At 40.0% G+C, this 27,173-nt stretch overlaps 1 protein-coding gene across 4 annotated transcripts in view; it reads right to left on the reverse strand.

Annotated features, from left to right (window-relative positions):
* The window catches only part of brca2 (BRCA2 DNA repair associated), a 143,708-nt gene that overhangs the window by 66,047 nt on the left and 50,488 nt on the right, over nt 1–27,173 (reverse strand). For all 4 annotated transcript variants that reach the window (XM_041199192.1, XM_041199193.1, XM_041199191.1 and 1 more), the window contains 4 exons: nt 26,157–26,602; nt 16,596–16,786; nt 6,281–6,468; nt 3,386–3,556 (listed from right to left, as the gene is read on the reverse strand). In XM_041199192.1, coding sequence (XP_041055126.1) covers nt 3,386–3,556; nt 6,281–6,468; nt 16,596–16,786; nt 26,157–26,602 — 996 coding nt within the window. The remainder of the gene's footprint in view (nt 1–3,385; nt 3,557–6,280; nt 6,469–16,595; nt 16,787–26,156; nt 26,603–27,173) is intronic.

Here is a 27,173-nt window from a genome sequence, read left to right on the forward strand (position 1 = left end):
GTGACAGCTGGGTCTAGAGGTGATCTCATAGCAACACCATATATTTGGGCATACGTGGTGTCATTAAAACCAAACACTGCGCGAGTTGCTTAGTTCATAAGTTCAACGAATACTGATTCACAATGGCGGCACGTTTAGAGCTGTACATTAATGAATAAGCTAGTAATGACAAATGAGCACATGGACTCAACATTGCTATCAATATACAAATCTTGTATGGTCTTTGTAAAGATGAAGGAATCCTTTCCTGTGTCTGTGGAAAACTTACTCAGACTGGCTGTAGCAACTCACTCAGCCATTTGGCCAATTCACATTGTACAGAACCAGCCATGGGCAAGGTCAGGTGTAAAGGGACATCAAGTCCACTTGTCAACCAATCACACCCTCTTCTCAAAGTTATATCTGCAAAATTAAACATTTTCAACTGGCATTTACACAAAATTCATCATTCAAAACAAAAACACTTATTCAAAGTGCATCCCTTAAAATGAAAACTTTAAGTATCAATTTCAAGGATAATTTCATAAAGAAGGAAATATGAACTTATGAGTAAAGAAGCGATCTAAAAGAAAAAATGTGCATTTTTATACTAAGGAAGTTAGGGGAAATGTTTTCACGCAAAGGATTACTAGAAATGTGGTATTCATAAACACAAGTGGCCGTTGAAGCCAAGTCAATCACATGTAGAAGTGATGTGTAGGTGGGAATACAAGCTGGAGATACTCTCACATTTGGATATGAAGGAGTGGAATCATGCAAGGATTATCCCGTGAAGCTGGATAATGGAAGAGGAATGTATAGAGAGATTGAGGAAGTGGGATAAAGCATCATGACAATAGTGATAGAGAATGGAGTTTATGACTTTAGTTGGGTTTATGCTTCACTTGCGCGAACCTTCCCCGTACATCCAATTCCTGCTCCCAGTTAAAATTGGAGATAAAGTGGAATGCATATTCAGATTTATTTTTAGCCATTACTTTCATTCCTCTGAAGGTATCACAGGGGTTCAGATTAATATGAATTCTAAAGGACTGTGCTTGACTGTTTGTGGATGAAGTGCCATTCACTCCCTCCACCACCGACGCAGTTGCAGCAGTGTGTACCAGCTACAAGATGCACTGCAGTATCTCACCAAGCCTCCTTAGACAACACCTTCCAAACCCATGGCCACTACGATCTAGGACAAGAACAGCAGACACATGGGAACACCACCACCTGGAAGTTCCTCTCCAAACCATTCTCCACCCTTGACTTGAAAATATATCACCGTTCCTTCACTATTGCTGGGTCAAAATCCTGGAACTCCCTCCCTAACAGTACTGTGGGTGCACCTACACCACATGGACAGCAGAAGTTCAAGGCAGCTCACCACCATCTTCTCAAGTGTAATTAGGGATGGGCAATAAATGCTGGCCTAGACAGTGATGCCCACATCCCATGAATGAATAAAAGAAGTTTCCTAAAGGAATAAAACCTCCTAAATTAAATACCATCCATCTACATGTGGTTATTCCAGTCATGGATTAGGACGTGTTTCCAACTGCTTAAACTTGCACTCTGGGATGGTTACTTAATCACAGAAAACGCTGGAAAGATTCAACAGATCTGGTAACATTTATGGAGAGAGAATATGATTCTTCTTTGGAACTGGAAAGAGATAGAAATGTGATGTTGAAAAAGTGGGGAGGAACAGATGGAACAAAATAGAAGGTCAGGGATAGGTTGGAGGGCAGTAGGGATTAAATGACAAAGATGTCATGGAACACAAGACAAAAGGAATGGTCATATCATCTGGCCCAGAGTAGGTGTTGAGTCCTGCAGCTTGCCAATCTATATCTTGTTCTTATGTTTTTGATTTCAGACAGTGCGGACCCTTTTTCTGCTATTTTTAAAATAATTCATAGCATTGCTGGCTAGCCCTTGTTCAGAGGTTTTGCCCTTGTTCAGAGATTTTAAGAGTCAACCACAAAGGCAGAGTCAAATGTAGGCCAGGCAGGGACATTAGTAAACAGATGGGTTTTTACAACAATCGACAATTTCATGGTCATCATCAGGCTTTTAATTCCAGATTTTTATTGAAATCAAATTTCACCATTTGCCATGGTGGGATTTGAACCCGGGTCCCCAGAGCAATACCTTTGATCTCTGGAATACCAGTCCAGTGACAGTACCACTATGCCACCGCCTCCCCACAAACAGTGTTGACCTTTATTCTGCTATTAACATCTACTCTGGACCAAAGCTTGAATCTTTAACACTATCATTACCACTCCCTTTGACTTGTGCTCCCTGACATCTTTGCCATTTAATATCTCCTGCCCTCCAACCTGTCCCTGACCTTCTATTTTTCTCCACCTGCCACTCCCCCCATTTTCAAAAGCGTAAAACCTATCACGTCTACCTCTCCAGTTCCAAAAAGTCATACTGGACTCAAACATTAACTCTGCTCTCTCTCCACAGATGCTGCCAGACCAGCTGAGTTTTTCCAGCATTTTGTTTTTATTTCCGATTTCCAGCATCCACAGTATTTTGCTTTTATTTATGGTTATTTAATTGTTTCATTATTTTTACAGTTGTTTATATAAAACAGTTAGTGCATGCCTTTAAACAAAAGAGAACTTGTTTTACGTCTATTTAACAATGACTCCTCTTCAAGAGTAATTCATCGAATATGAAGCACTTTGGAATATTCTAAGGGGACAATAAGATGCTATATGAATGCAAGTTCTTTATTTTAGTCTATTACTGATTATTCCACTTTTTGGATAGGTGTATACAGGAGAAATATAGCCTGTGAAAAAGTTCTGATAGAATATGGAATGGCATGACAAATTCAGCTTACGACAACAACTTCATTTATACAGCCCCTTTGACAGAGTAAAGTAACCTAAGACATTTCACAAGAGCATCAAACAAAATTTGACACTTGAGGAGATAGTGTTTGGTCACCTGTTCTAATAAGCTAAAGTTTTAAAAAGTATCTTTAAAGGAGCAGAGACAGGTGGAGAAACAGAGGTTTTGGGGAGGAAATTCTAGTGCTTTGGATGAGGAAGCTAAAGGCAGGCTGCCGATGTTCAAGCAATTAAAATCAGGGATGTCCAAGAGAACAGTTGTGTAAGAGCCCAAAGATATCCAAGTGTTGTAGGGCTGATGAAGACCACAGAGACATGGAAAGGACCATGGAAGGAATTGAAACACAAAAATTAAAATTGAGACTTTGCAGACCAGGAGCCAAAGGCCAACATGGACAACACTTGGTGTGAATTAGGACACTGGCAGCAGAGCTTCAAAGATACAGCTTGAGGGAGAAAAGCTAAACCAATTAAAAATAAAAAAAACTACATGTTCAGAAACATGATATACACTTAAGTGAAATAGAATATACCTGTATTTAAGATGCAGAAGTATGGTTTCTGGTGTTAGGCACCTGCCACCAAACTCTTTGGGGAAAGTTGTCTCCATAGCTGCAAATTTCCACACTAACCACTTGTAGTGGTTGTAGGCCCAAACTTCACTGATTAACTTGGGATCTACACCAGGCGAATCTAAGAGAGCTCTGGGGGTAAAAAAAAAATCAAATTACAGCACACCTATTGTTGAGTGACCATGTGACTCAGTTTTTCAGAGACGGTCCTCAGATGAGGTAGTGTCCCTGGTAAACAACATCACTAGAAGAGTTCTTGATTCACAGAATTCACCCCAAACATCCTAGCTTTTAATTTCTCACATTGGAATAGGTCTAATGCATACGTGAGGTCCAGCAGAGTATCTAGTAGAAAATCACCTAGGGTAAAGGCATCTGTTAAATGTCTAAATAATAATAATCATAATAATAATAATTAATGCATTAGGGACAAACAGACTGCTTCTATTTTCATTATTACTGTTCGCTATAACACAGGTGGTACAGCATTATTGCAGTTGCTATAGTTACAATGCTGACTGGATGGCATGACTTAGGATATACCCAAGACTTGAATTGCTCTAAATGAAAATGTTATTCAAAAAGTCATAACTGCTGCTTCAATAACCATCTTCAAAAAGATTTTCCAGATTTACAACCAATTAGTATTTTCCAATTTGAGCGCAGACACAGATAAAAGAACACAAAGACATCATTAAACATGAAGCTGCTTTTACAGCACGCACTAGTTCAAGTTCTATTAGCAAGTTGTGAGAACACTATCTAGATAGATAATGGGTACACGGAAAACAGGTATTACCCAAGTGTTAGCGTATAATTTTTAAAGGGTGTCAGAATGCACTTCAGTAATGTGACGTTACATCTGCAGTAATTATATTCACACTTGTTTTGCATTAGTGTATAATTACAACTATTAAAATATAGGCTGCTAATTTTTTTTTGCCTTGCAACTTTGCAGCGCCTTCATTTTTCATCCTGCCTGTGCTCTAACCCTGTGTCTCCTCAGGTTAGATTAAGGTGATCGTATTTTTTAAATCGAATTTGAGTTTTCAATACAAGAATGCAAAAAAAGTGTAGAGCAGCAGTAAGTTTTTTTAATCTTACTTGTACCATAGTTCTCACATTATTTTATCCTGCTGTATTTTGAGCATACTACTGTTTCTGCCTCCAATGTAGATTAAGGGTAAGAGGTAGGAGGATGAGATGGGATTTAAAGGGGGATGTTTTCGCACAGAGTGATGGAGATCTCAAACCCACGATCTGAAAGGGTGGTAGGTATAGAAACCTTCACAATATTTTAAAGTACTTGGATACATACTTCAAGTGCCGCAATCTATAAGGTTATGGACCAAGAGCTGGAAAGTGGGATTAGGCTAGATGGCCATTCGTTGGTTTGGCGGACACGATAGGCCGAATGGCTCCCTTCCTACAGTAAATGTAAAGAAAAGATGCACAACGCTACAAAGATTTGTGATAGCCCAGAAGATTGGGAAAATTTTAGAAACCAGCAAAGGATGACTGAAAAAAATAAAAGAGGTAGAATTTGGGAGTTTAAGAGAAGACTAAGAAGGAATATAAAAACAGACAGTAAAAGCTTCCAAAGCATATCAAAAGGAAAAGAGTAGCGACCATGATTGTTAGTCCCTTACGGGGTGAGATTGGGAATTAATAATGGGAAACAAGGAAATGGCAAAGTCTTCGAACAAGTACTTTTTATCTCTTTTCACAGCAGAAGACGCAAAAAGCGCCTCAGGAATAGTAGAAAAGCAGGGGACAAAAGGGAAGGAGGAACTTAAAATAATTATACTAGGAAAACTAACCGGGTTAAAGGCTGATAAGTCCCCGGCATCTGGTGGCCTGCATTCTATGGTCTGAAGGGTCTTAAAATAAGTGACTGTAGAGATGGTGGATGAATTGGTTGTAATCTTCGAAAATGCCCTGGATTCTGGAAATCCCAGCGGATTGGAAAACTACACATCTAACACCACTACTCAAGAAAGGAGGGAAAGCAGGAAACTATAGGCCAATTAATTTAACATCTGTAATTAGGAATATGCTGGAATCCATTATTAAGGAGGCAGTAGCAGGATATTTAGAAAATCATAGCACAATCAGGCATGATCTTATTGAATGGTGGAGCAGACTCAATGCGCCAAATGCCTACTCCTCTTATTTCTTATGATTATTCTTTGTAGTTGCTCTTAGACTAAAGTAGTTTTCCATAAAATCAGTTTCAATTATACTTCTCCTTAATTTAAGTAGTGACAGCAGTTTGAAACAGAAAAGGGAGAGAAAATGGAAAAGGAAAGAGCAAACAAGAGCATGCATTAGAAATTGATGAATAAAACAGGAGATGTTTCTTGTAACCAATACAAAAGTAGTCTTAGAAAGTTTGCCCAAGAAATGGAAGTTACTCAGATTTGGGACAGACTTGGCCTTTGTGAAGTGGCAGAACTGAAAAAAGTGAGTGCTTCGAACAGATTCAGTTGTGCACAAGTTTCATTTGAGATTACAGGTGATAAAGTACAGAGAACGTGGAACATGTTACCACAATGAGTGGCTGAAACAGATTAACATTGGTGCACTTAAAGTGAGGTTTAATACACGAATGAGGGAGAGTGAAATAGTGTTCTACAAGAGCAGTGTTGAAAGGCATAACTTTAGAGTGGAAGGAGCTCATGTGGGGTATGAACACAACTGGTTGCTTTGGATGTTCCCTCAGCACACCAAACAGTGCAAACTTCCAGAGCAGGTAACCATAGGGTGGATTTAAATTCCATTAGACCATGTTAGAGTACAGTTAAAATAATATTTCAATCTCTTGTATTGAAGCAAATGGATAACCCTATCCCTAACCTGTAAAATTCAGATTTTCCTGCCATTCCATTGTTATCAGGTATAAGCCATCCCCCATCTGCAAGTTGCATTCCATTGCCAGCTTTAAACAGCTCCTCGCTGAAAAATTCTCGACAGTTGATCTGGAAGGATTCTGCATTTTCTGCTCGTACCTCAAGAGTACTTCTGCTGACTCCATGAACGTATAACTAGGGAAAACAGAAGTTATTAAACCATTTGATATATTCTCATTTCTGAATTGTTTGATAAGATTTTGGCCAAGCACTTCCCCTCACTTCTTGAAATATTATCCACCAGTTTAGGTTCCTCTGATCCGAGTAGAACACTGGCCTTATTATAAATTATATAATGCTCACCTATTATCCTATTGCAGTACCATTCATTTTATAACTTCAAATCAAATGTTTTTAACCAGGTGTTCGCAAATTACAATCACAGGCAATCTGGTCCACAAAGCAAAAAAACTGAATGCTTTTTCTACTGAGAATAGCAATGGGTATTTGTCATTTTTAAGTGAAATGTGCAATGAAATAAATGATTGTAAAAAATGTTAAAAACATCCGACCCAAATTTAATTTTTAACCCAAATAGTTATTCCTTTTCCTTTAAAGTTTCCTCAGATTAAACACTACACAAGATCTACAAGCAAGCTAACTGAATCTCTACAAAGCAGGCTAGCCATGACAATCAGTAAATGTTGTGCATGTGGAAAGAAATATATAATTTTTTCTAATATTACTGTGTATGACTAATTTAATTAAACTGAAGGCAATCAGACTGTAAGGTTTAAATCAAAGAGCTAGGTGTAAAAGCAGGCATTTTGAAATGGAGAGAAACAAGCTAAGGTGGGACATAACTAAATGCAACGTGAATAGGAATTTGCAGTAGGAGATAAATGAGTTAATATCTTTAGCTCTTGAATTCTAAAGAAAATTAAAAGGAAATTTTACAACTAGCAAAGATCATAAATGAATAAAGCAAAGTTATTAAGTTTACTTTTCCTAAAAGTAACAGCCATAAAGACAACAGGAAAGATTTTTATATTCCAGGAAAAGTAACTTCCAAAGAAAGTTAACAACAATTAAAGAGAAAAAAAAGGAAAGAGAGAAAGCTGTTTGAGAGGCGCGACCAGGTAAGATCTTGAAGAGTGTGCTGTGCTAGGTCAGACCTGTGAAGTAAGCAGCCTCTAGCCACCCCCAGAAAAGTGTGTGCTTGTTTTCCATAAAGCAAGGTTTTGTTATAAGCCTTGGATTTCCATTGTTGAGTGAGGGGGAGAGAGAAACCTGGGAAATAGCTTCCTCAAAGCAACAGTGGGTGCTTTGTAGTATTACTGGATTTTTTTTTATAGATTAAGAATCTATGTGGATTGTTGCCTGGAAAAGGGTGTTCATTTGAGAGTATAGCCAAGTAGAAATGACACTAAGATTGGCCGGGTGGTTAATAGTGAGGTTGAGTGTCTTGGGCTACAGGAAGATATAAACGGGATGGTCAAATGGGCAGATAAGTGGCAGATGGAATTTAACCTGGAAAAGTGTGAGGTGATACACTTTGGAAGGAATAACTTGACAAGGAAGTATTCAATGAACGGCATGATACTAGGAAGTTCTGAGAAACAAAGGGACCTTGGTGTGTGTGTCCATAGATCTCTGAAGGCGGAGGGGCATGTTAGTGGAGTGGTGAAAAAGGCATATGGGACACTTGCTTTTACCAATCGAGGCATAGATGACAAAAGTAGGGAGGTCATGTTGGAGTTGTATAGAACATTGGTGAGGCCACAGCTGGAGCGCTGTGTGCAGTTCTGGTCACTACAATATAGGAAGGATGTGATTGCACTGGAGGGGGTGCAGAGGAGATTCACCAAGTTGTTGCCTGGGATGAAACATATAAGTTATGAAGAAAGGTTGGACAGACTTGGGTTGTTTTCGTTGCAGCAGAGAAGACTGAGGTGCAACCTGATTGAGATGTACAAGATTATGAGGGGCATGGACAGGATGGATAGAGAACAGCTGTTCCCCTTAGTTGAAGGGTCAGTCACAAGGGGCCATACGTTCAAGGTGAGGGGCAGGAGATTTAGGTGGGGGGGGGAAATGTGAGGAAAAAATCTTTTTATCCAGAGGGTGGTGACGGTCTGAAATGCACTGCCTGGGAGGGTGATGGAGGCGGGTTGCCTTACATGCTTTAAAAAGTACCTGGATGAGCACTTGGCACGTCATAACAGTCAAGGTTATGGGCCAAGTGCTGGTAAATGGGATTAGCTAGGTAGGTAGGTCAGGTGTTTCTCAAGTGTCTGTGCAGACTTGCTGGGCCAAAGGGCCTCTTCTGCACTGTGATTCTGAAATCTTTTGGGAAATGTTGTAAGACTAAATTTAACTGTAACGATAATCTAGTTTGTTTTAAGTTTTTTGGTAATAAATGTTTTAATTTAATATTAAATAAAATATTAAACAATATAATATTGAATAAGATATTAATATATTAAAATCTCCAAAAGTGGTAGGGGAATCTTTACTTCTGACTTCAGTACACATACCTACTTGTAATAAATATAAATTGCAAATCGTTGTGATAGCTTGACCAGTTTTCTCTTTGGGTTTGGTCAGCCTGGCAATTACCACCTGGCATATCATACGCAAGAACGGTTTAAATGAATAATCTTCATCTACCCTTCCCCTCTCTGAAACAGTCTGAATTGTAGTATTCCAATGACAGATACGCAACTCACAAAATTGTGGGAGTGATTCCACATCATATTACACTGGAAAGGGCTGAAATTCCAGCATGCGAAGTTTATATTTGAAATATAAACTGCCAACTTGACAAAATAAATTTAAAGTAATTATAAAATTTAGAAATTGTAACGTTATATATTACATGTAGTGTTTTGTACAACTAGCACATGTATTTAATATAAAGTTTACAATTTCTTTATTTCGTAACTTAATTTTGTTTACTTTGTTAGGAACTAGAGATAGTTTAAGTTATTTGTATTTGCGGGTGTTAAGAATGAGTTTTAGCTTTAAGTTTGAGTTTAATTTGTACTTCTGTAACTGTGTGTTAAAAAAGGGGGAGGGGGCCCTGAGTTTTGGCATCACTTTAAAAAATGCCTGAATTCTAATGAGGTTTTATGACCCTTGAAGGGAAGTTAAAACAAACACAAGGTGTTTGCCAAGCAACAGGGGTCCAGAGAGAGAGGCCCATAGAGACAGAAAAAGTCATTTCAGTTCAGTTGAAAGGTGTTGCCAGAAGTAGAATAGGAGAGGGACAAATAGCAAGCCCCAAACTAGAGAAGCCAAAACAAGGGGATGGAACAGGAGAAAGGTCCCAAGAAGACCTTCTAGTCAAAGGAAGAACAGGGATCTGGAAAAGCTCCTGTTCGGTGAAGTTAAGAGTGAGGAGCAAAGAAGGCTCCATGCTTAAAGGGAGAAAGTTGCAGGATTAAGACTGACAACAAATTAGGCTTGCAAGAAGCCAGAAGATTTGAGGAAACAGCCAAAAGCAATGGTGTTCTGTTGGCAAGGCTGAATATCAGAGAGTGCGTAGAAAGCAAAGCTTGCATGCATGTGGCAATCCAGGGTAGAGGAACATCAGAAAGAGTTCAAAGCCCTGGAGGTGAACCCTTGTGGAAGGCATCCAAGAAGATGGGAGAAGATTCCAAAGCAGGCTCTTCGTGAGTGGAGATTGGAAACCCTTGTGTGAAAGAAGTGTTCAGTGAAACCAGTTGGCTCATGGTGTGACAAGCATCTGGGAGTGTCAATGAAAGATGCAAAGCGTCTGTTTGGGGTGGCATCTGTCACTTGGTTTCAGAGTGTGGTGTGCCTAGCCAGAGGTTGCCTACTGGTTTACATGGACTGTGTATTTACTGTGAACATCAGAGTATAAGATAGCTTTTGTGACTTGCATTATCCTTATGAATCTGTATATCTCTGTAAAGGTATAGTGATGGGTGAAGGATTATTGTAATATAAAATTCATCTTTTCTTGTTCAATAAATGTTTATTGTTTTGTTAAAAGTTCATCAGCTGACTCCTGTGACTCTGTTCAGTAGCTACTTTTCACATTTCTAAACAAAAAAATACAATTAGGACCTATCAAGCTGGGTTCCACCCTGGGATCTGGCTTATCAAGTAGTAACATCAGCTGGGATCACAACATCTCCCAAGAAGTTATATCAGACTCAAAACGTTAACTCTGTTTCTCTCTGCACAGATGTTGCCAGGCATGCTAAGTTTTTTTGCCATTTAAAATGTTCTCTGCTTAATTTGCAAGTTAGTTAGGTAGAGCGCTTATCCTCACCCCCACCAACTTCACACCTTAAGCTTCGGATCATCGACTTTTTCTCTCCCCACCTTTCCTCCAGCTCCTTATACAAATTAATTGCATCACATCTTTATTTTAGCCTGTAGTTTTCATACTGAATAATGAGGGCTCTGTAGCTGTATGGGATAGGAAATCAAAGAAGCCTGGGTATACAGAATACCAAAGGAGACCATGGATTTCATTTGTGTGACACATGCTTTCTATTCACACCCTGCTCCAATCTCCTAAGGTTTGTGTGCCCATTTTATTGTGTCAGTTTGCAGAGGTGTATCGTCAAACTGGACAAAGTTGCTGAATGAATTTTTTCAGAGATCAGATACCATTTCCTTATTTATAATAACTTGGATACAGAAAACAATTAAAACAAATCTGTTGTATTCATAGCTAACATTAAAATAGGAAGAATAGTTGGGTGGAGCATGTTTCTAATATTCTACAGAAATACTTAGTTTACACAAGCAAATGGAAAATTAAATTCAGGGTAAATTCATTAACCCCCATGCTCCCAGTGGGGATCCATATTCAAAGGAAGTCAGGTATTATAGTCCCATTTCCAAGTCACACTTTTTTGAGCACAGCTTAAACTGCAACATAGGGGACTATGAATTCATCCTTTAATAATACAAAGTATTGAATAATGGGATATGGATAAGCAAAGAAATATATTGAAGGGAAAAGAAATAAGGAGTCGTAAAAAAAAGATACCTGGACAAAATCTTGTCACTTTCAACATCAATTGAGGAGCAATGAAAAGCAAATAATGTTGGGATATAGGTTCAGTAGAATGAATGTCTGCACGTATGATGCTTGGGCGTTATAATGTACAGTTCAATTACTAAATACGGTTTTGGTTACCAGAAAAAGCTACATGTGCATTGGATCCAGATACAAAGAATTGCAAAAAGGAATAATCCCTAGTATAAAGGGGAAAGTTAAGGAAGAAAGATCACTGAACCTTATGACCTAGAGGCTAGACAGAGGCAAGTAGCATCCCAGTGAAGTGGATTATTATATTGTATAGCACTGATAATGTGAATCCAGTATATTACTTGCAGTTAAGTGAGGTCAATAATGTCAGAAAACACTGATGGCTGGCCCATGTGCTTTCGTTTGGGGGTGTGTGTGTGTGTGTGTGTGTGTGAAGGACATGTTTGTTTCCTTTTCTATCTTTCTCACCCCATAGACATCTTGCTCTACTACAGGGAAGTAATTGGGCGTGTATAAGTTCTATTCCATCCCTGAGGTTTAAAATAGTACACAGTTTAGTTGTAAAGTTAATAAAATATATAAGCAACATAAATAAGTGATTAATATAATTTAGTGATTATTTATAACATATTCAGGGCAGGTGATGTGTCAAGGCTGCAGCATGTGGGAGCTCCTGGATAACAGTGTGATCCAGGGCAAACATGTCTGCAGTAAGTGTTTGTGGTTTGAGGAACTTCAGCTCAGAGCCATTGAGCTGGAGGCTGAGCTGCAGACTCTGTGACACATCAGGAAGGGGGAAAGTTACCTGGATGCTTTATACCAGGAGGCAGTCACACCACTGATCTGGTCAGTGGCAGTGAGTGAGGCAGGTAAGGGGACCCAGAGGACAGAGTGCAGAGTGTGAGCCTCTGCAATTGTCCAACAGCTTTGAAATACTCTCAGCTTGTTTGGATGCAGGATGGATGAGCAAACTGACCATGGCACCATGGTATAGGAAGCCATCCAAATGGGTGGAGCAAAAAGGAACATAGTGGTAGTAGGGGGCAGTATAGTAAGGGGAATTGACACTGCTCTCTGTAGCAAAGAGCGAGAGTCCAGCCTGCTTTGTTGTCTGCTCCAGGGTTCGTTACATCTGCTCAGAGCTGGAGAGGAACCTGCAATGGGAGGGCGAGGATCCAGTGGTCATGGTCCATGTAGGCACCAATGACATAGGCAGGATGAGGTAGGAGGCTCTGCATAGTCAGCATGACGAGCTAGGCACCATATTAAGAAGCAGAATCTCAAAGGTAATAATTTCTGGATTGGCAAATTGGCACAGGGCAAATAAAATTAGAGAAATGAATGAGTAGCTCAAAGACTGATATGGGAGAAGTGGGTTCTGGTTTGTGGGGCACTGGCACCAGTATTAGGGAAAGTGGGATCTGTCCATTGGGTCAGTCTGCACCTGAAATGTGCTGGGGCTGGTGTCCTCTCGAGCCACATAACTAGGGAAGTAGACAGGGTTTTACACTGAATAGTGGGGGAAAGGGATCAAATTTGGGAAGGTGTGGTAAACTAAAGAGTAGAGACAAGGCAAGAGAGAAAGGTATTAATATGGGAAATGATAAACAGACTGTGACAGGAAAGGATAGAGTACAATTCTAAGAGTAACTCAGCAGATAAGGCTAGACGCTGCAAAAATAGTGAAAAGACTAAACTAAAGGCTCTGTGTTCAAATGTACGTATTATTCGAAACAAAACAAATGAACTGGTAGCGCAAACAGAAATAAATAAGTACAGTCTGATAGCCATTACAGAGCTATGTATGACAGATTGGGGCCTGAATATTGACATCTATGAGGGACAGGAAGTTAAGCAAAGGTGGAGGGGTGGCTCTGTTAATTAGTGATGGTATTAGCGCATTAGAGATGGAAGACTCAAGTTCAGGAAACCAGAATGTAGAAGCAGTTTGGGTTGAGATGAGGAATGATAAAGACAAGGAGTCACTTGTGGGAGTGGTGTACAGGCCTCCTAATTGTAACTAAATGCTCGGACAAAGTATGAAAGGAAAGATAATGGCTGCTTGCCAGAAAGGTACAGCAATAATCATGGAGGATTTTAATCTACATATGGGGCAGGAATTTTAGCTCAGTGGGTGGGTGCTTGCCCGACCCGCTTGAGATTGAAATGAAGCATGTTGATGTCGGCCAAGTATGCCGACATAAAAGCACAGTCGTGCGATAGTTCGGTTGGCTGGCATTGCTGGAGTCGATAGCGCACCTGCCGATAATTAAAAGGTCCATTAAGGCTATTAAATAATCAATTAACTTAAATTTTTCTGGAAAATTCACCCACGGGTAGGATGAGGTTTCCAAAGGCAAATAATAATAGAAGTTTGAAAATTGAATTAATAACATGTCCCTGCTCATGTGACACAGTCACATAAGGAGACATGTTTCATTACATTTTTATTTTCTTCATTTTCTTTTTTAAAACCGCTTCATCTCCCTGAGGCAGCTCTGTGCCTCAGGGAGATTATGAAGTGCTCACTTGCGCGCAAGCCAAGTGCTGCTGCTCACGTCCACCAGCGTGCAGTTGCGGTCCGGTCCTGATTGTGGGTGGCAATTGGCCTTGGCAGCTTCCCAACCACCCACACCCACCAATGACAAAATTCTGCCCACAGTCTGGGAAAATAAGATGGGCAAAGGTAGCATAGATGGAGTTCATAGAATATTTTCAGGATAGTTTCTTAGAACAGCACATTCTGGAGCCAAACAGAGGGCAGGCTATACTAGACCTGGTATTGAGTAATGAGATACAATTAATTGATGACCTCCAAGTGAAGGCACCCCTAGGTAGCAGCGATCACAATATGATTGACTTTTGTATTCATTTTGAGGAAGAAATGAATGTGTCCAAAACTAATATTTTGAACTTAAATAAAGGCAATTATGAGGGCATGAAAGCCGAGCTCACTAAAGCGAACTGGCAAATGAGGTTAAGGGATACATCAGAGGTTCCATGACAGACATTTAAAGGGATATTTCAGAATACGCAGAATGGATACATTTGAATGAGAAAGAAAAATTCCAAGGGGCGGACTCATCATCTATGGTTAACTAAAAAAGTTAAAGAGAGTATCAAACTTAAAGAAAAAGCATATAATCAGCAAAATGGGTGGCAAGTCAGAAGATTGGAAAAACTATCAAGAACAGCAAAGAATGACAGAAAGATTAATAAGGAGGGAAAAATTAGAGTATGCGAGAAGTCTAGTAATAGTAAGAGTTTCTATAGGTATTTAAATAATAAAGGAGTTAACAAAGTGAGCGTTGGTCTTATAGAAAGTGCATGTGGGGAATTGATAATGGAAAGTAGGGAAATGGCGATTAATGAAACAGGCATTTTGCTTTGGTCTTCACTACAGAGAACAAAAGTAACATCCCGGAAATAACTGTAAATCAGGAAATGGAAGGGAGGGAGAAACTCGGGGAAAATTACAATCACCAGGGAAGTGGTATTAAGCAAACTGTTGGGGCTGCAGGCTGACAGCTCCCTAGGTCCGGATGGAATTCACCCTAAGGTCTTGAAAGAAGTAGCTAGTGAGATAGTTGATGCACTGGTTTTAATTTTCCAAAACCCCCTAGATTTGAGGAAAGTTCCATTAGATTGGAAAACAGCAAATGTAACTCCATTATTCAAAAAGGGAAGGAGGCAGAAAGCAGAAACTACAGGCCAGTTATCTTAACATCTGTCATAGGGAAAATGTTAGAAGGTACTATTAAAGGTGTTATAGCAGGACACTTGGAAAAATCCACAGCAATCAGGCAGAGTCAACATGGGGTTTTGTGAAAGGGAAATAATGTTTAACCAACTTACTGGAGTTCTTTGAAGGGTTCACATGTGCTGTGGATAAAGGGGAACTGGTGAGTGTACTGAACTTAGATTTCCAGAAGGCATTTGACAAGGTGCCATATTAAAGGTTATTGCAAAAAATAAAAGCTCTTCTGTAGGGGGTAACATTGACATGGATAGAAGACTGGCCAGCTAACAGGAAGCAGAGAGTTGGCATAAATTGATCTTTTTCTGGTTGGCAGGATGTGACAAATGATGTGCTGGGGCCTCAACTTTTTACAATTTATATAAATCCTTTGAAGGGACCGAAGAAAGGGTGGCTAAATTTGCTGATGACACAAAGGCAGGTAGGAAAGTAAATTGTGAAGAGACATAAGGAGGCTACAAAGTGACATAGATAGGTTAAGTGAGTGGGCAAAGATCTGGCAAATGGAGTGTAACGTGGGCAAATGTGAAATCGTTCATTTTGGCAAGAAGAATTTTTTAAAAATTATCTAAATGGTGAGAAATTACAGGGCTCTAAGATTCAGAGGGATTTGGCTGTCCTAGTACATGAATCAAAAGGTTAGTATGCAGGTACAGCAGATATTTAAGAACGCTAATAGAATCTTATCATTTATTGTGAGGGGAATTGATTACAAAAGTAGGGAAGTTATGCTTCAGTTGTATAGGGCATTGGTGAGACCACACCTGGAGTGTTGTGTACAGTAATGGTCTCCTCATTTAAAGGAAGATGAAAATGTGTTTGAAGCAGTTCACAAAAGGTTTACTGGACTAATACCAGGAATAGGCAGGTTGTCTAATGAGGAAAGACTGAGAGGATAGGCTTAGATACACTGGAATTTAGAAGAGTAAGAGTTGACTTAATTGAAACCTTTAAGATCCTGAGGGGTCTTGACAGGGTGGATGTGGGGAGGATGTTTCCTCTTGTGGGAGAACTTAGAACTAGGGGTCACCGTTTAAAAATAAGGGCTTAAAAATAAGACAGATGAGGAAAAACTTTTTCTGAGGATTGAGTGTCTTTGGAACTCTCTTCCTTAAAAAGGCAGTGGAATTTGAGTCTTGGAATATTTTTAAGGCACAGCTAGATAGATTCTTGATGAACAAGGGGGTGAAAGGTTAATGGAGGTAGGCAGGAATGTGGGGTCGAGGTTACATTCAGATCAGCCATGATTTTATTGAATGATGGAGCAGGTTCAAGGAGTTGAGTGACCTGCTCCTAATTCGTACGTTTGTATATGTTCAGCTAATTCAAGTTCAATTAAGTGTTGCTTGGTCCAATTAGCTACAATATCAGAAAGACAAGTCTCAATTAAATAAATACTCCATGACCCAGTTTAGTGTGATGAGTACAAAATTTTAATTTGGCATTCAGGCGTATTATATAAATTGTTGCCTATAATACATGAAATTATATTTGAATTTAAAAGAAATGAATTAACTACAATGCAGTTCATACCTGTTCTTCTGTAAAAGAATTTGGAACTTTCCCTTCAACTGCTGCATGCAGAGATAGTCTTGGTGCACCAGAGGTTTTAGTCTTGTACAAACTCCCTGGCAGTGGATGAATAGCTTGCCTTCGTTTCTTTATTAATCTCATTTCCTGTAGATCCCTTGCACAACTCCAATTCTGAACTATCCTTGAGAAACCTGTAAAATGCATCAAGATAATTACTTGCAAGGAAGCCAGAAAAGGCTCATTACTGAATCACCTTGCCTAAAGAGCACTAATAATCTTACCATAAGATTGATGACAGGTCCAGGGACATTTCCTTCTTTTAAGCCCAATAGGTTTTGATCATTCTAAGCTGTGACGCTGAAATAGGCTGTTTTGTTATAAATCATTTTAAATACTTCTCTGATTCTAATTAAATGAATAACACCTGAAATTCTGAATGGCCCAATCATAATCACAGAATCAGTGCAGGAGAGGCCCTTCGGCCCATTGAGTCTGCACCGACACGTGAGAAACACTGACCTACCTACCTACCTAATCCCATTTACCAGCACTTGGCCCATTGCCTTGAATGTTATGACGTGCTAAGTGCTCATCCAGGTACTTTTTAAAGGATGTGAGGCAACCCAACTACACCACCCTCCCAAGCAGCGCATTCCAGACTGTCGCCACCCTCTGGATAAAAAAGTTTTTCCTCACATTCCCCCTAAACCTCCTGCCCCTCACCTTGAACTTATGCCCCCTTGTGATTGACCCTTCAACTAAGGGGAACAGGTGCTCCCTATCTACCCTGCCCATGCCCCTCAATCTTGTACACTTCAATCAGGTCACCCCTCAGTTTTCTCTGCTCCAACAAAAACAACCTAGGTCTGTCCAACCTCTCTTCATATCTTAAATGTGTCATCCCAGGCAACATCCTAGTGAATATCCTCTGCACCCCCACCAGTGCAATCACATCCTTCCTATAATGTGGCGACCAGAACTGCACACGGTACTCCAGCTGTGGCCTCACTAAGGTTCTATACAATTCCAACATGACCTCCCTACTTTTGTCATCTATGCCTCGAATGATAAAGGCAAGTGTCCCATATGCCTTTATCACCACCCCACTAACATGCCCCTCCGCCTTCAGAGATCTATGGACACATACGCCAAGGTCCCTTTGTCCCTCAGAACTTCCTAATGTCATGCCGTTCATTGAATACTTCCTTGTCAAATTACTCCTTCCAAAATGTATCACCTCACACTTTTCAGGGTTAAATTCCATCTGCCACTTATCTGCCCATTTGACCATCCCGTCTATATCTTCCTGTAGCCCAAGACACTCAACCTCACTGTTAACCACCTGGCCAATCTTTGTGTCATCCGCAAACTTACTAATCCTACACCTGACACAATCATCTATGGCATTCACATAAATGATGAATAATATGGGACCCAGTACAGATCCCTGTGGTACGCCACTGGGCACGGGCTTCCAGTCACTAAAGCAGCCTTCTGTCATCCCCCTCTGTCTCCTACAACTAAGCCAATTTTGAATCCACCTTATCAAATTATCCTGTATCCCATGTGCATTTGCCTTCTTTGACAAGGTCCCACATGGGAGACTTATAAAGTCTTTGATGAAATTCATATAAACTACATCAACTGCACTACCCTCATCTACACACCTATCACCTCCTCAAAAAATTCAATCAAATTTGTTAGGCATGACCTCCCTCTGCCAAAGCCATGCTGACTATCCCTGATCAAACCTTGCCTCTCCAAGTGGAGATAGATTCTTTTCTTCAGAATTTTCTCCAATAGTTTCCCTACTACTGATGTGAGACTCACTGGTCTTTAGTCCCCTGGCTCATCTCTACAACTCTTCTTAAATAGCGGAGCCACATTAGCTGTTCTCCAGTCCTCTGGCACTTCCCCCATGGCCAGAGAGGAATTAAAAATTTGGGTCAGAGCCCCTGCAATCTCCTCCCTTGCCTCCCTCAGCAGTCTGGGACACAAATCATCTGGACCCGGAGATCTGTCCAATTTTAAGCCTGCCAACACCTCCAATACCTTGTCACTCGCTATATCAATTTGCTCAAGAACCTCGCAGTCCCTCTCCCCAAGTTCCATACCTTCATCCTCATTTTCTTAGGTGAAGATGGATGTGAAGTATTTGTTCAACACTCTACCGATGTCCTCTGGCTCCACCCATAGATTTCCCCCTTGGTCCCTACTTTTTCCCAGGTTATCCTCTTCCCATTGATATACGTACAAGATATCTTGGGATTTTCCCTACTTTTACCAGCCAGAGCTCTCTCATATTCCCTCTTCGTTCTCCTAATTGCTTTCTTAAGCTCCACCCTGCACTTTCTCTGTACTCCGCTAATGCCTCTGCTGATTTGCTTCCCTTGTACCTGCTAAAAGCACCTCTTTTCCTTCTCATCGTATCCCGAATATCTCTGGTCATCCATGGTTCTCTGAGCTTGTTACCCCTTCCTATTACCTAGAGGGAACATGTTGAACCTGTACCCTCCCCATTTCCTTTCTGAACGCCCTTCCCCCCCACCCGCTCTTCTGTTGCTTTCCCCACATCTTTACTTTTTTCCTTTCCCATTCTTAATCCTGTAGTTTTCTACCTTAATCTTGTGATGGAGAATGTTTAGAAAACCTGGCATTTTAATTAGCAAAAAAGGACATTCTGAGGGCTACTTATTGTAGTGAGTTCAAATATCACAAAGCCAAAGGCAGAAAACACAGCATGGGTGGTTTTACAGAGTGAGACGGGGTGTGACTGATATTTAAATCTGACATATATTTGTATATTGTAGTTCTATACCTACTTGGTCCACTCTGTTCCTAAAACTACTGTGAATTAGTTTTTTTCCTGCATTATTTCAACCAAAGACTGATATCACATGCATCTTTTAAAGTTATTCATTTGACAGCAGGATTAAGGTGGAAAAATATCATTTTGAATTCAATTGATATTTTAAATGACTTTTGTTCTGCCGCATTTGTCAAGGATCTTATCTATATTTTGACAGAATTGCAATCATATAAATCACTCAGTAGACTATGTGAATACCGATAGTCAAGTAAAGGAACAGTGCTTGAAGGGTCAGTGTCACGTTCTGGGATTTTTAAAATGGTAAAGAAAATTCTCATGTTTAGTGACACTCTCCACTTCTGCAAGATCTTGTATCCCCTACTTTCAAGTATGCACCTTTATCTGCCCAACATTTAGGCTAACAATAGCAAAACTAGGCACTGCAATAGAGAACACTTGCCCTATGCATTGACCATTTGATTCTGAATCAACAAGTGGTTTTATTAATTTAAAAAGAGTGTCGAATGAACAGTAGTAATGCATTTCTCTGCTATCCTTGTTACATAAAATAAAAAAAGACAATTCTCATCTTCTCTCAAGAGTTGATGACCTGGAATCTGAACTTCAGACACTAATTCATTGGGTAAGGGGAAAGTTACCTGGATACTTTGTTCCAGGAGGCAGTCACACCTCTTAGGCTAGGTGCTTGAGATCTGGTTCGTGGTCAGGGACCGGAGGGTGCGACTCTGATAGAAGTATGGGGATTCAGAAGATAGCAATGGAGGAGCCTCAGCCCTTGCAATTATCCAACAGGTTTAGTGTTCTTGCAGCTTGTATGGATGAGAGCAGGAATTGAAAGGAGGATGAGCAAACTGATCACAGCACCATGATGCAGGGGGCCATGCAAGTGGGATTGCAAAAAGGAATGTAGTTGTAGTAGGGGACTGTATAGTCAGAGGGATAGACACCTTTCTACAGCCAAGGGTCTGAGTCCTGAAGGCTATGTTGCCTGTCAGGGTTAAGGACATAAGGGGCTGAAGAGGAACTTGGGAAGGGAAGGATCCAACTGTCATGGTCCTTGTGGGTGCCAACACATAGGTAGAACTAAGAGGTTCTGCTGAAGGAGTATGGGCAGCTAGGGACTAAATTAAAAAGAACCACAAAGGTAATAACCTCTGGATTACTACCTGAGCCACAAGTAAACTGGCATAGAATAAAGGTTAGAGCTGAATGTGTGGCCGAAAGATGGGTGTGGGGGAAATGATTTTCAATTTATGGGGCACTGGGATCACTAATGGGGAAAGAGGGAGCTGTACCATTTGGACAGCCTTCACCTGAACCACAATGGGACTAGTGTACTGGTGAATCTTATCACTAGTATTGCAGATAGGACTTTAAACTAAATAGTCAGATAGAGTGTTCACGAGGCGAGATTTGTAAAGTTAAAAGAGAAATGACAAGGCAATAACGCAGGATAGTAATGTGGATAATGATAACCAGAGCGTGACAGGAAGGAACAGAGCACCAGTACATAAGGTCAGCGTAGGGAAAAAATGGTAAGACAAGAGTTAAAGACTGATTATCTGAATGCACATAGCATTCCAAAAAGGATGGATGAATTGATAGCACAAATAAATGAGTATGATGTGATAGCTATTAGAGACATGGTTGCAAAGTGACCACAGCTGGGGGCTGAATATTCAAGGGTATGAGATTTCACAACAAAAGGAAGAAAGGAAAAGGAGGTGTGGTTACTCTGTTCATAAAAGATGAGATTAGTTGGTTCGGAGGATCAATTGGTAAAGTTAAGAAATAGCAAAGGAAATAAGTCATTGGGAGTGTTTAAAGGCCTTTTGACTGTAGCTACGCTGTAGGATGGAATTTAAATCAAGATATAATTGGGGCTTGTAAGGAAGGTACTGTAATAATTGTGGGGATTGTAATTTTCACATAGGTTGGATGAATCAAATTGGAAAGGTAGCCTGGAAGATGAGTTCGTAGAGTGTTTTTGGGACAGTTTCTTAAAATAATTTGTTCTAGAATCAACCAGGGAACAGGCTATTTTAAACCTGGTAATGTGTAACGAGACATGCTCTTGTTGTCACAATATTTATAAGGCTGGGCTTGTTAAATTTCTAGTTATTGGTAACCCTCAGGATATTGATGGTGGGGGATTCAGCAATGATAATGCCAGTGAATGTCAAGGGGTGATGATTAGATTCTCTGTTCTTGAAGATGGTCATTGCCTGCCACTTGTGGCTAAAGACTGGCATCTGTGATGCTGGGTATTGCAGGGGGCAGAGATGGATCATCCATTCTGGCTGAAGATTGCTCAAACAGCTTCAGCCTCGTCTTTTGCACTGATTGCTTCCCCATCATTGAAGATGTTTATGCTTATAGGGTCTGCCCTTCCTCTTAGTTGTTTATTTGTCCACTACAATTCACAACTGGATGTGGCAGGACTGTAGTGCTTTACTCTGGTCTGTTGGTTGTGGGATTGCTTTGCTCTGTCTGGGTTTTGGAGTTTGAGCAGCACCTGGCTTCCCTGCAATACAACCGTATTATACTGTGACTACAACAGCATGTCTCATTACACATTACCAGGTTTAAAATAGCCAGTTTCCTGGTTGGTTTCAGAACAAATTATTTTAAGAAACTGTCCCGAAAACACTATGAACTCATCTTCCAGGCTACTTTTCCCAATCTGATTCACCCAACCTATGTGCAGATTCATGGATAGCACATTGCATGAGGCAGTCACCCTGCAGATATAGTGTGTGCAAACAGAGAGGGAAAGGCTGACTGCCAAAAAGGGGACAACCATGCAGATAGTGCTGGAGTCCCCATGTACATCTAAATAGTATTCACTTCTGAATGTTGATGAGGGAGTACAGCCAAACCCAAGGTCACAGTACCATGGGTGCTCAAGAGTACAGAAGGGGAAGAGGAAGGTCAGGAAAGCAGTGGTGATCAGGAATTCAATGGATAGGGGAATGGACAGGCATTTCTGTGGCTGCAGATGTGACTTCAGGATGCTATGTTGTGCCCCTGGTGCCAGGGTCAAGGATATCACTGAGTAGCTGCAGAACAATGAGTTTGGGAAGGTCAAGGGATCAGAGCTCATGATTCATACAGGTAACAATGACATATGTAGAAAGAGGGATGAAGTCTTACAAACACATCTTAGGAAATAAATTTAAATGCAGGACCTCAAAAAAAGTTAATCCCAGGTGTCATGTGCTAGTGAGTACAGAACTAGGAGGATACTGCAGGTGCAAATGACTGGAGTGTATCTGCACAATCATTGAAGGTGGCAAGGTAGGTTAAGAAAGTTGTGAATAAGGCATTCTGTAGGGTTCTGGAGAGGGGATACATAGGCTTACAAAGCAAAAGGATATGTCAGCTATTTAGGTAATGATACCCAGAGTGTGACAGGAAGGGACAGAGTGTACAAACATTAAAAAAAAAGGAGCAAATAGGGTCAAAGGGAGAAGAATGGCAAAAAGGCAAAATTAATGGCTCTTTATTTAAATGCACGTAGTATTCAGAACAAAATAAATGAATTAAAGGCACAATTAGAGATTACTGAGTGTGATCTTATAGCAGATGATTACAAGAGACATGGTTACAAAGAGTTCAAAGCTGGAAACTAAATATTCAGGGATATGCGACTATTTGAAAGAACAGGCAGGAAGGAAAGGGTGGTGGGGGTAGCTTTGTTAGTACGAGATGGAATAAGTATGATAGCAAGAAATGATCATTGCAAGATGTAGAATCTATATGGGTGGAGGTAAGAAATAACAAGAGGAAGACGACACTGGTGAGAGTAGTCTATAGGCCCCTTAACAGTAGCTATGCTGCAGGGCAGAATAAATCTGGAGATAATGAGGGCATGTAAAAAAGGCAGTACATTAATCATGGATGACTTTAGTCTTCATGTAGATTGGGAAAATCAAATTGGCAGAGGGAGCCATGAGCAAGAATTCCTAAGAGTGTATTCAGGACAGGTTTCTAGAACAATATGTTATGGATCCAATCAGGGATCAGGATATTTTGTACCTGGTATTGTGTAACGAGGCAGGTTTAATAAATGATCTCGGAGTAAAAGAACCCCTAGGAAACAGCGACCATAACATGGTAGCATTCAGTTTGACAGTGAGAAACTTGGGTTGGAAACAAATGTGCTAAAGTTAAATAAGGGCAATTACAAACGAAAGAGGGCAGAGTTGGCTGGAGTGGACTGGGAAAGGAGTTTAGCGGAAAAGACAGTTGATGAACAATGGCAGACATTTAAGAAAATAGTTCATTACTCACAACAAAGATATATCCCAGTGAGGAAGGAGGATTCTAGGAAGAGGACAAATCAGCCATGGAAGTTAAGGATAGTATCAAATTGAAAGAAAAAACATATAATGTGGCAAAGATTAGTGATAAGCCAAAGGATTGGGAAAGTTTTAAAAACCAACAAAGATTACCAAAAAAAAGAGGGAGAAAATAAACTTTGAGAGTAAACTAGCAAGTAATATAAAAACTGACAATAAGAGCTTCTTTAAATACATAAAAAGGAAGAGAGGCCAAAGTGAATATAGCCCCCTTAGAGAATGAGGCTGGGGAAATGATAATGGTGAACCAGGAAATGGCAGAGGAGTTGAATAAATACTTTGCATCAGTCTTCACAGTAGAAGGTACTAACAGCATTCCAAAAATACTAAATAATCAAGAGGCAAAGGGGGGTGGGGCAGGGGGAAAGAGGAGGAAATAAATACAATAACTCTCACTAGAAAAAGAACTAGGGAAACTAATGGGGCTGAAGGCCAATAAGTCCCCTGGACCTGATGGGTTGCATCCAAAGATGTTAAAGGAAGTAGCTACAGAGATCGCAGATACACTGGTAGTAATCTTCTAAGAAGCTTTAGATTCTGAAAAAGTCCTAGAGGACTGGAAAACTGCCAATGTAACACCCTTATTCAAAAGGGGGGGGGGGGAGAAAGACAAAAAAAATAGGTAACTATAGGCCTCAACTATGTTAAGCTAACATCCATCATTGGGAAAATGTTAGTCTATTATAAAGGATGAGATAGCAGAGCATTTACAAATACATAATATCATCAAGCAGAGTCAGCATGGCTTCATGAAAGGGAAACCATGCCTGAAATTTATTAGAATTCTTTGAGGTGGTAACAAGCAGGACAGATAAAGGGGAACCAGTATATATAATATATTTGGATTTCCAAAAGGTGTTCGATAAGGTGCCGCACGTAAGGCTACTTAATAAGATAAGAGCCTATGCTGTTGGGGGTAGTATATTAGCATGGATAGAGGGCTGACTAACTAATAAAAGCCAGGTTGGGATAAGGGGGGCATTTTCAGGATGGCAACTTGTAACTAGTGGAGTGCCACAAGGATCAGTGCTGGGGCAACAATTATTTACAATATATGTTAATGATTTGGATGAGGGAAGTGAATGTACTATCGCTAAGTTACAGATGACAAAAATAGGTGGGAAGGCAAGTGGTGAGGATGACACAGAGTCTACAGAGGGATATAGACAGGTTAAGTGGGTGGGCAGATGGGATGTAATGTGGGATATTGTGAGGTTATGCACTTTGGCAGGATAGAGGAGCTGAATATTATTTAAATAGAGAAAATAGAGAAAACAGCAGCACAGAGGGATCTGGGGGTCCTCGTGCATAAATCACAAAAATCTAGCATATAAGTTCAGCAGGTAATAGGGAAGGCAAATGGAATGTTGGCCTTTATTTCAAAGGATATATGTATAAAAATAGGGAAGTCTCTTTGAAATATACAAGGCATTAGTTAGACCACACCTAGAATACTATGAAGTTTTCGTTCCCTTATCTAAGGAAAGGTATAATGGCATTGGGGGCAGTACAGAGAAGGTTTGCTAGGTTGATCCCGGGTGTGGAGGATTTTCTTATGAAGAGAGGTTGAGCCTGTACTCACTGGAGTTTAAAAGAATGAGAGGCGACCTTATTGAAACATATAAATATTCTTATGGGGCTTGACAGGGTAGATGTTGAGAGTTTGTTTCCCCTTGTGGGAGAGTCTAGAACCAGAGGGCATAATCTCAGAGAAAGGGATCACCTATTTAAGACAAAGATGAGAAAGAATTTCTTCTCTCAGAAGGTAGTGAATCTGTGGAATTCTTTACTGCAAAGGGCTGTAGAGGCTGGGTTAAGTATATTCAAGGTTGAGATAGACAGATTTTTAATCAGTAAGGGAATCAAAGGTTATGGGGAAAAGGCAGGAAGGAAAGTTGAATTGAGGATTATCAGGTCAGCCATGATCAATGAACAGCAGAGCAGGCTCGATGGGATGAATGGCCTGCTTCTGCTCCTACTTCTTATGGCATATGGATCCGGGGCTTTATAAATAGAGGCATAGAGTACAAATGCAAAGAAGTTATCATGAACCTTTATACTACACTGGTTCAGCTTCAACTGGACTAGTGTTCAATTCTAGGCACTACACTAGGAAGGATGTAACTGTTTTGTAGAAGCTGCAGAAAAGATTTACATGAATAGTTCTCGGAATGAGGAACTTCCTACAATCTTCAGGTTTTTAAAATTTTAGTTTGGTATTATGTAATCAACCTTTCCCATTTTCCTTGTCCCTTCTTTGAGGCCCTAACTGTAGATTGCGTCCATTCATTTTGAGTTTCTCAATTTAATGAACAACAAGTGACACAGAAAAATGTTACCCTTGGTTAAATAATTAACACAATACAATACCTTCAGCATTGGCCTGAAGTTCTTCTGTAGTATCAGACACTGACTGGAGTTTGTCTTCAACACATCTAACTCTCACCATATCGTCTTTTAATGTGCCATCATCTTGGAAAATTTTATTGCAGTTAGTGGCCTTCATAGAAATCCCAATTTCAGTTTGCACTGGAGAACTAACAATTTTCACATACTCTTGTGTTTCCATTTGAGAAGAAGTTGGAATTGTTTTGAAAGGTGGAACAAAAACTTTGGCTGGCTTTGATGTACTCTGTCTACTGCTGTTCTGTTGAATACAACCTGAGTGCCTTTGGAATGGAGGTTTGAATACTGCAGCTTGTCCTTTAAGTGGCTTGACTTCATGTTGAAGGCATAAATTATGCTGAATTGAATTTTCTTGGGCAGGGAATGTGACATTGGGAGAAATTGACTGTTGATGAATTCTATTTGAAATGCTGTTGAAATATATACATATATATTTTAAAAAGATAGAACAAATACAATGAAAAGTTTCTGTTTGAACATAATTTTGTTTCTGCTATGATGACTACAACTATTATATATATATATTTAAAAATCTAGTTTTCTAAGGATGCAGTCATTGTATTGTTGAGCACCCAAACTGTATCCCAAGCTTAAATTTCAGATTCAACTAGGATTTTCACTTACAAATGTTAAAAGGTTCATGATGCTTCTGTTGGTTAAAGATGAATTGGAAATTACTTACTGTACCCATTGTTCAAATATGCCTACCAGACAGAAGATCAACTAAGTAGCAATAACAAGGGGTTCTGTGGAAAAAAACTGCAGGCTGAACAATCCCAAGTTGCCCAAAATGGATAGCCCAACTTCTGAAGAAAAGTGTAAAGTTAACATGAAAATATAATTGCTGACAAAGAAAGCTCCTTAGTGTGTGTATTCACATTCTCTCATGAAATTAGTAAATTTCACAACTAGATACCACTGACAAATTAATATGGCACGGTCCACTGCAGGTGCTACTTTGAGGGATGGAACTGGTGACAA

The sequence above is a fragment of the Carcharodon carcharias genome, chromosome 11 (genome assembly GCF_017639515.1).
Source record: "Carcharodon carcharias isolate sCarCar2 chromosome 11, sCarCar2.pri, whole genome shotgun sequence".
NCBI lineage: Eukaryota > Metazoa > Chordata > Chondrichthyes > Lamniformes > Lamnidae > Carcharodon > Carcharodon carcharias.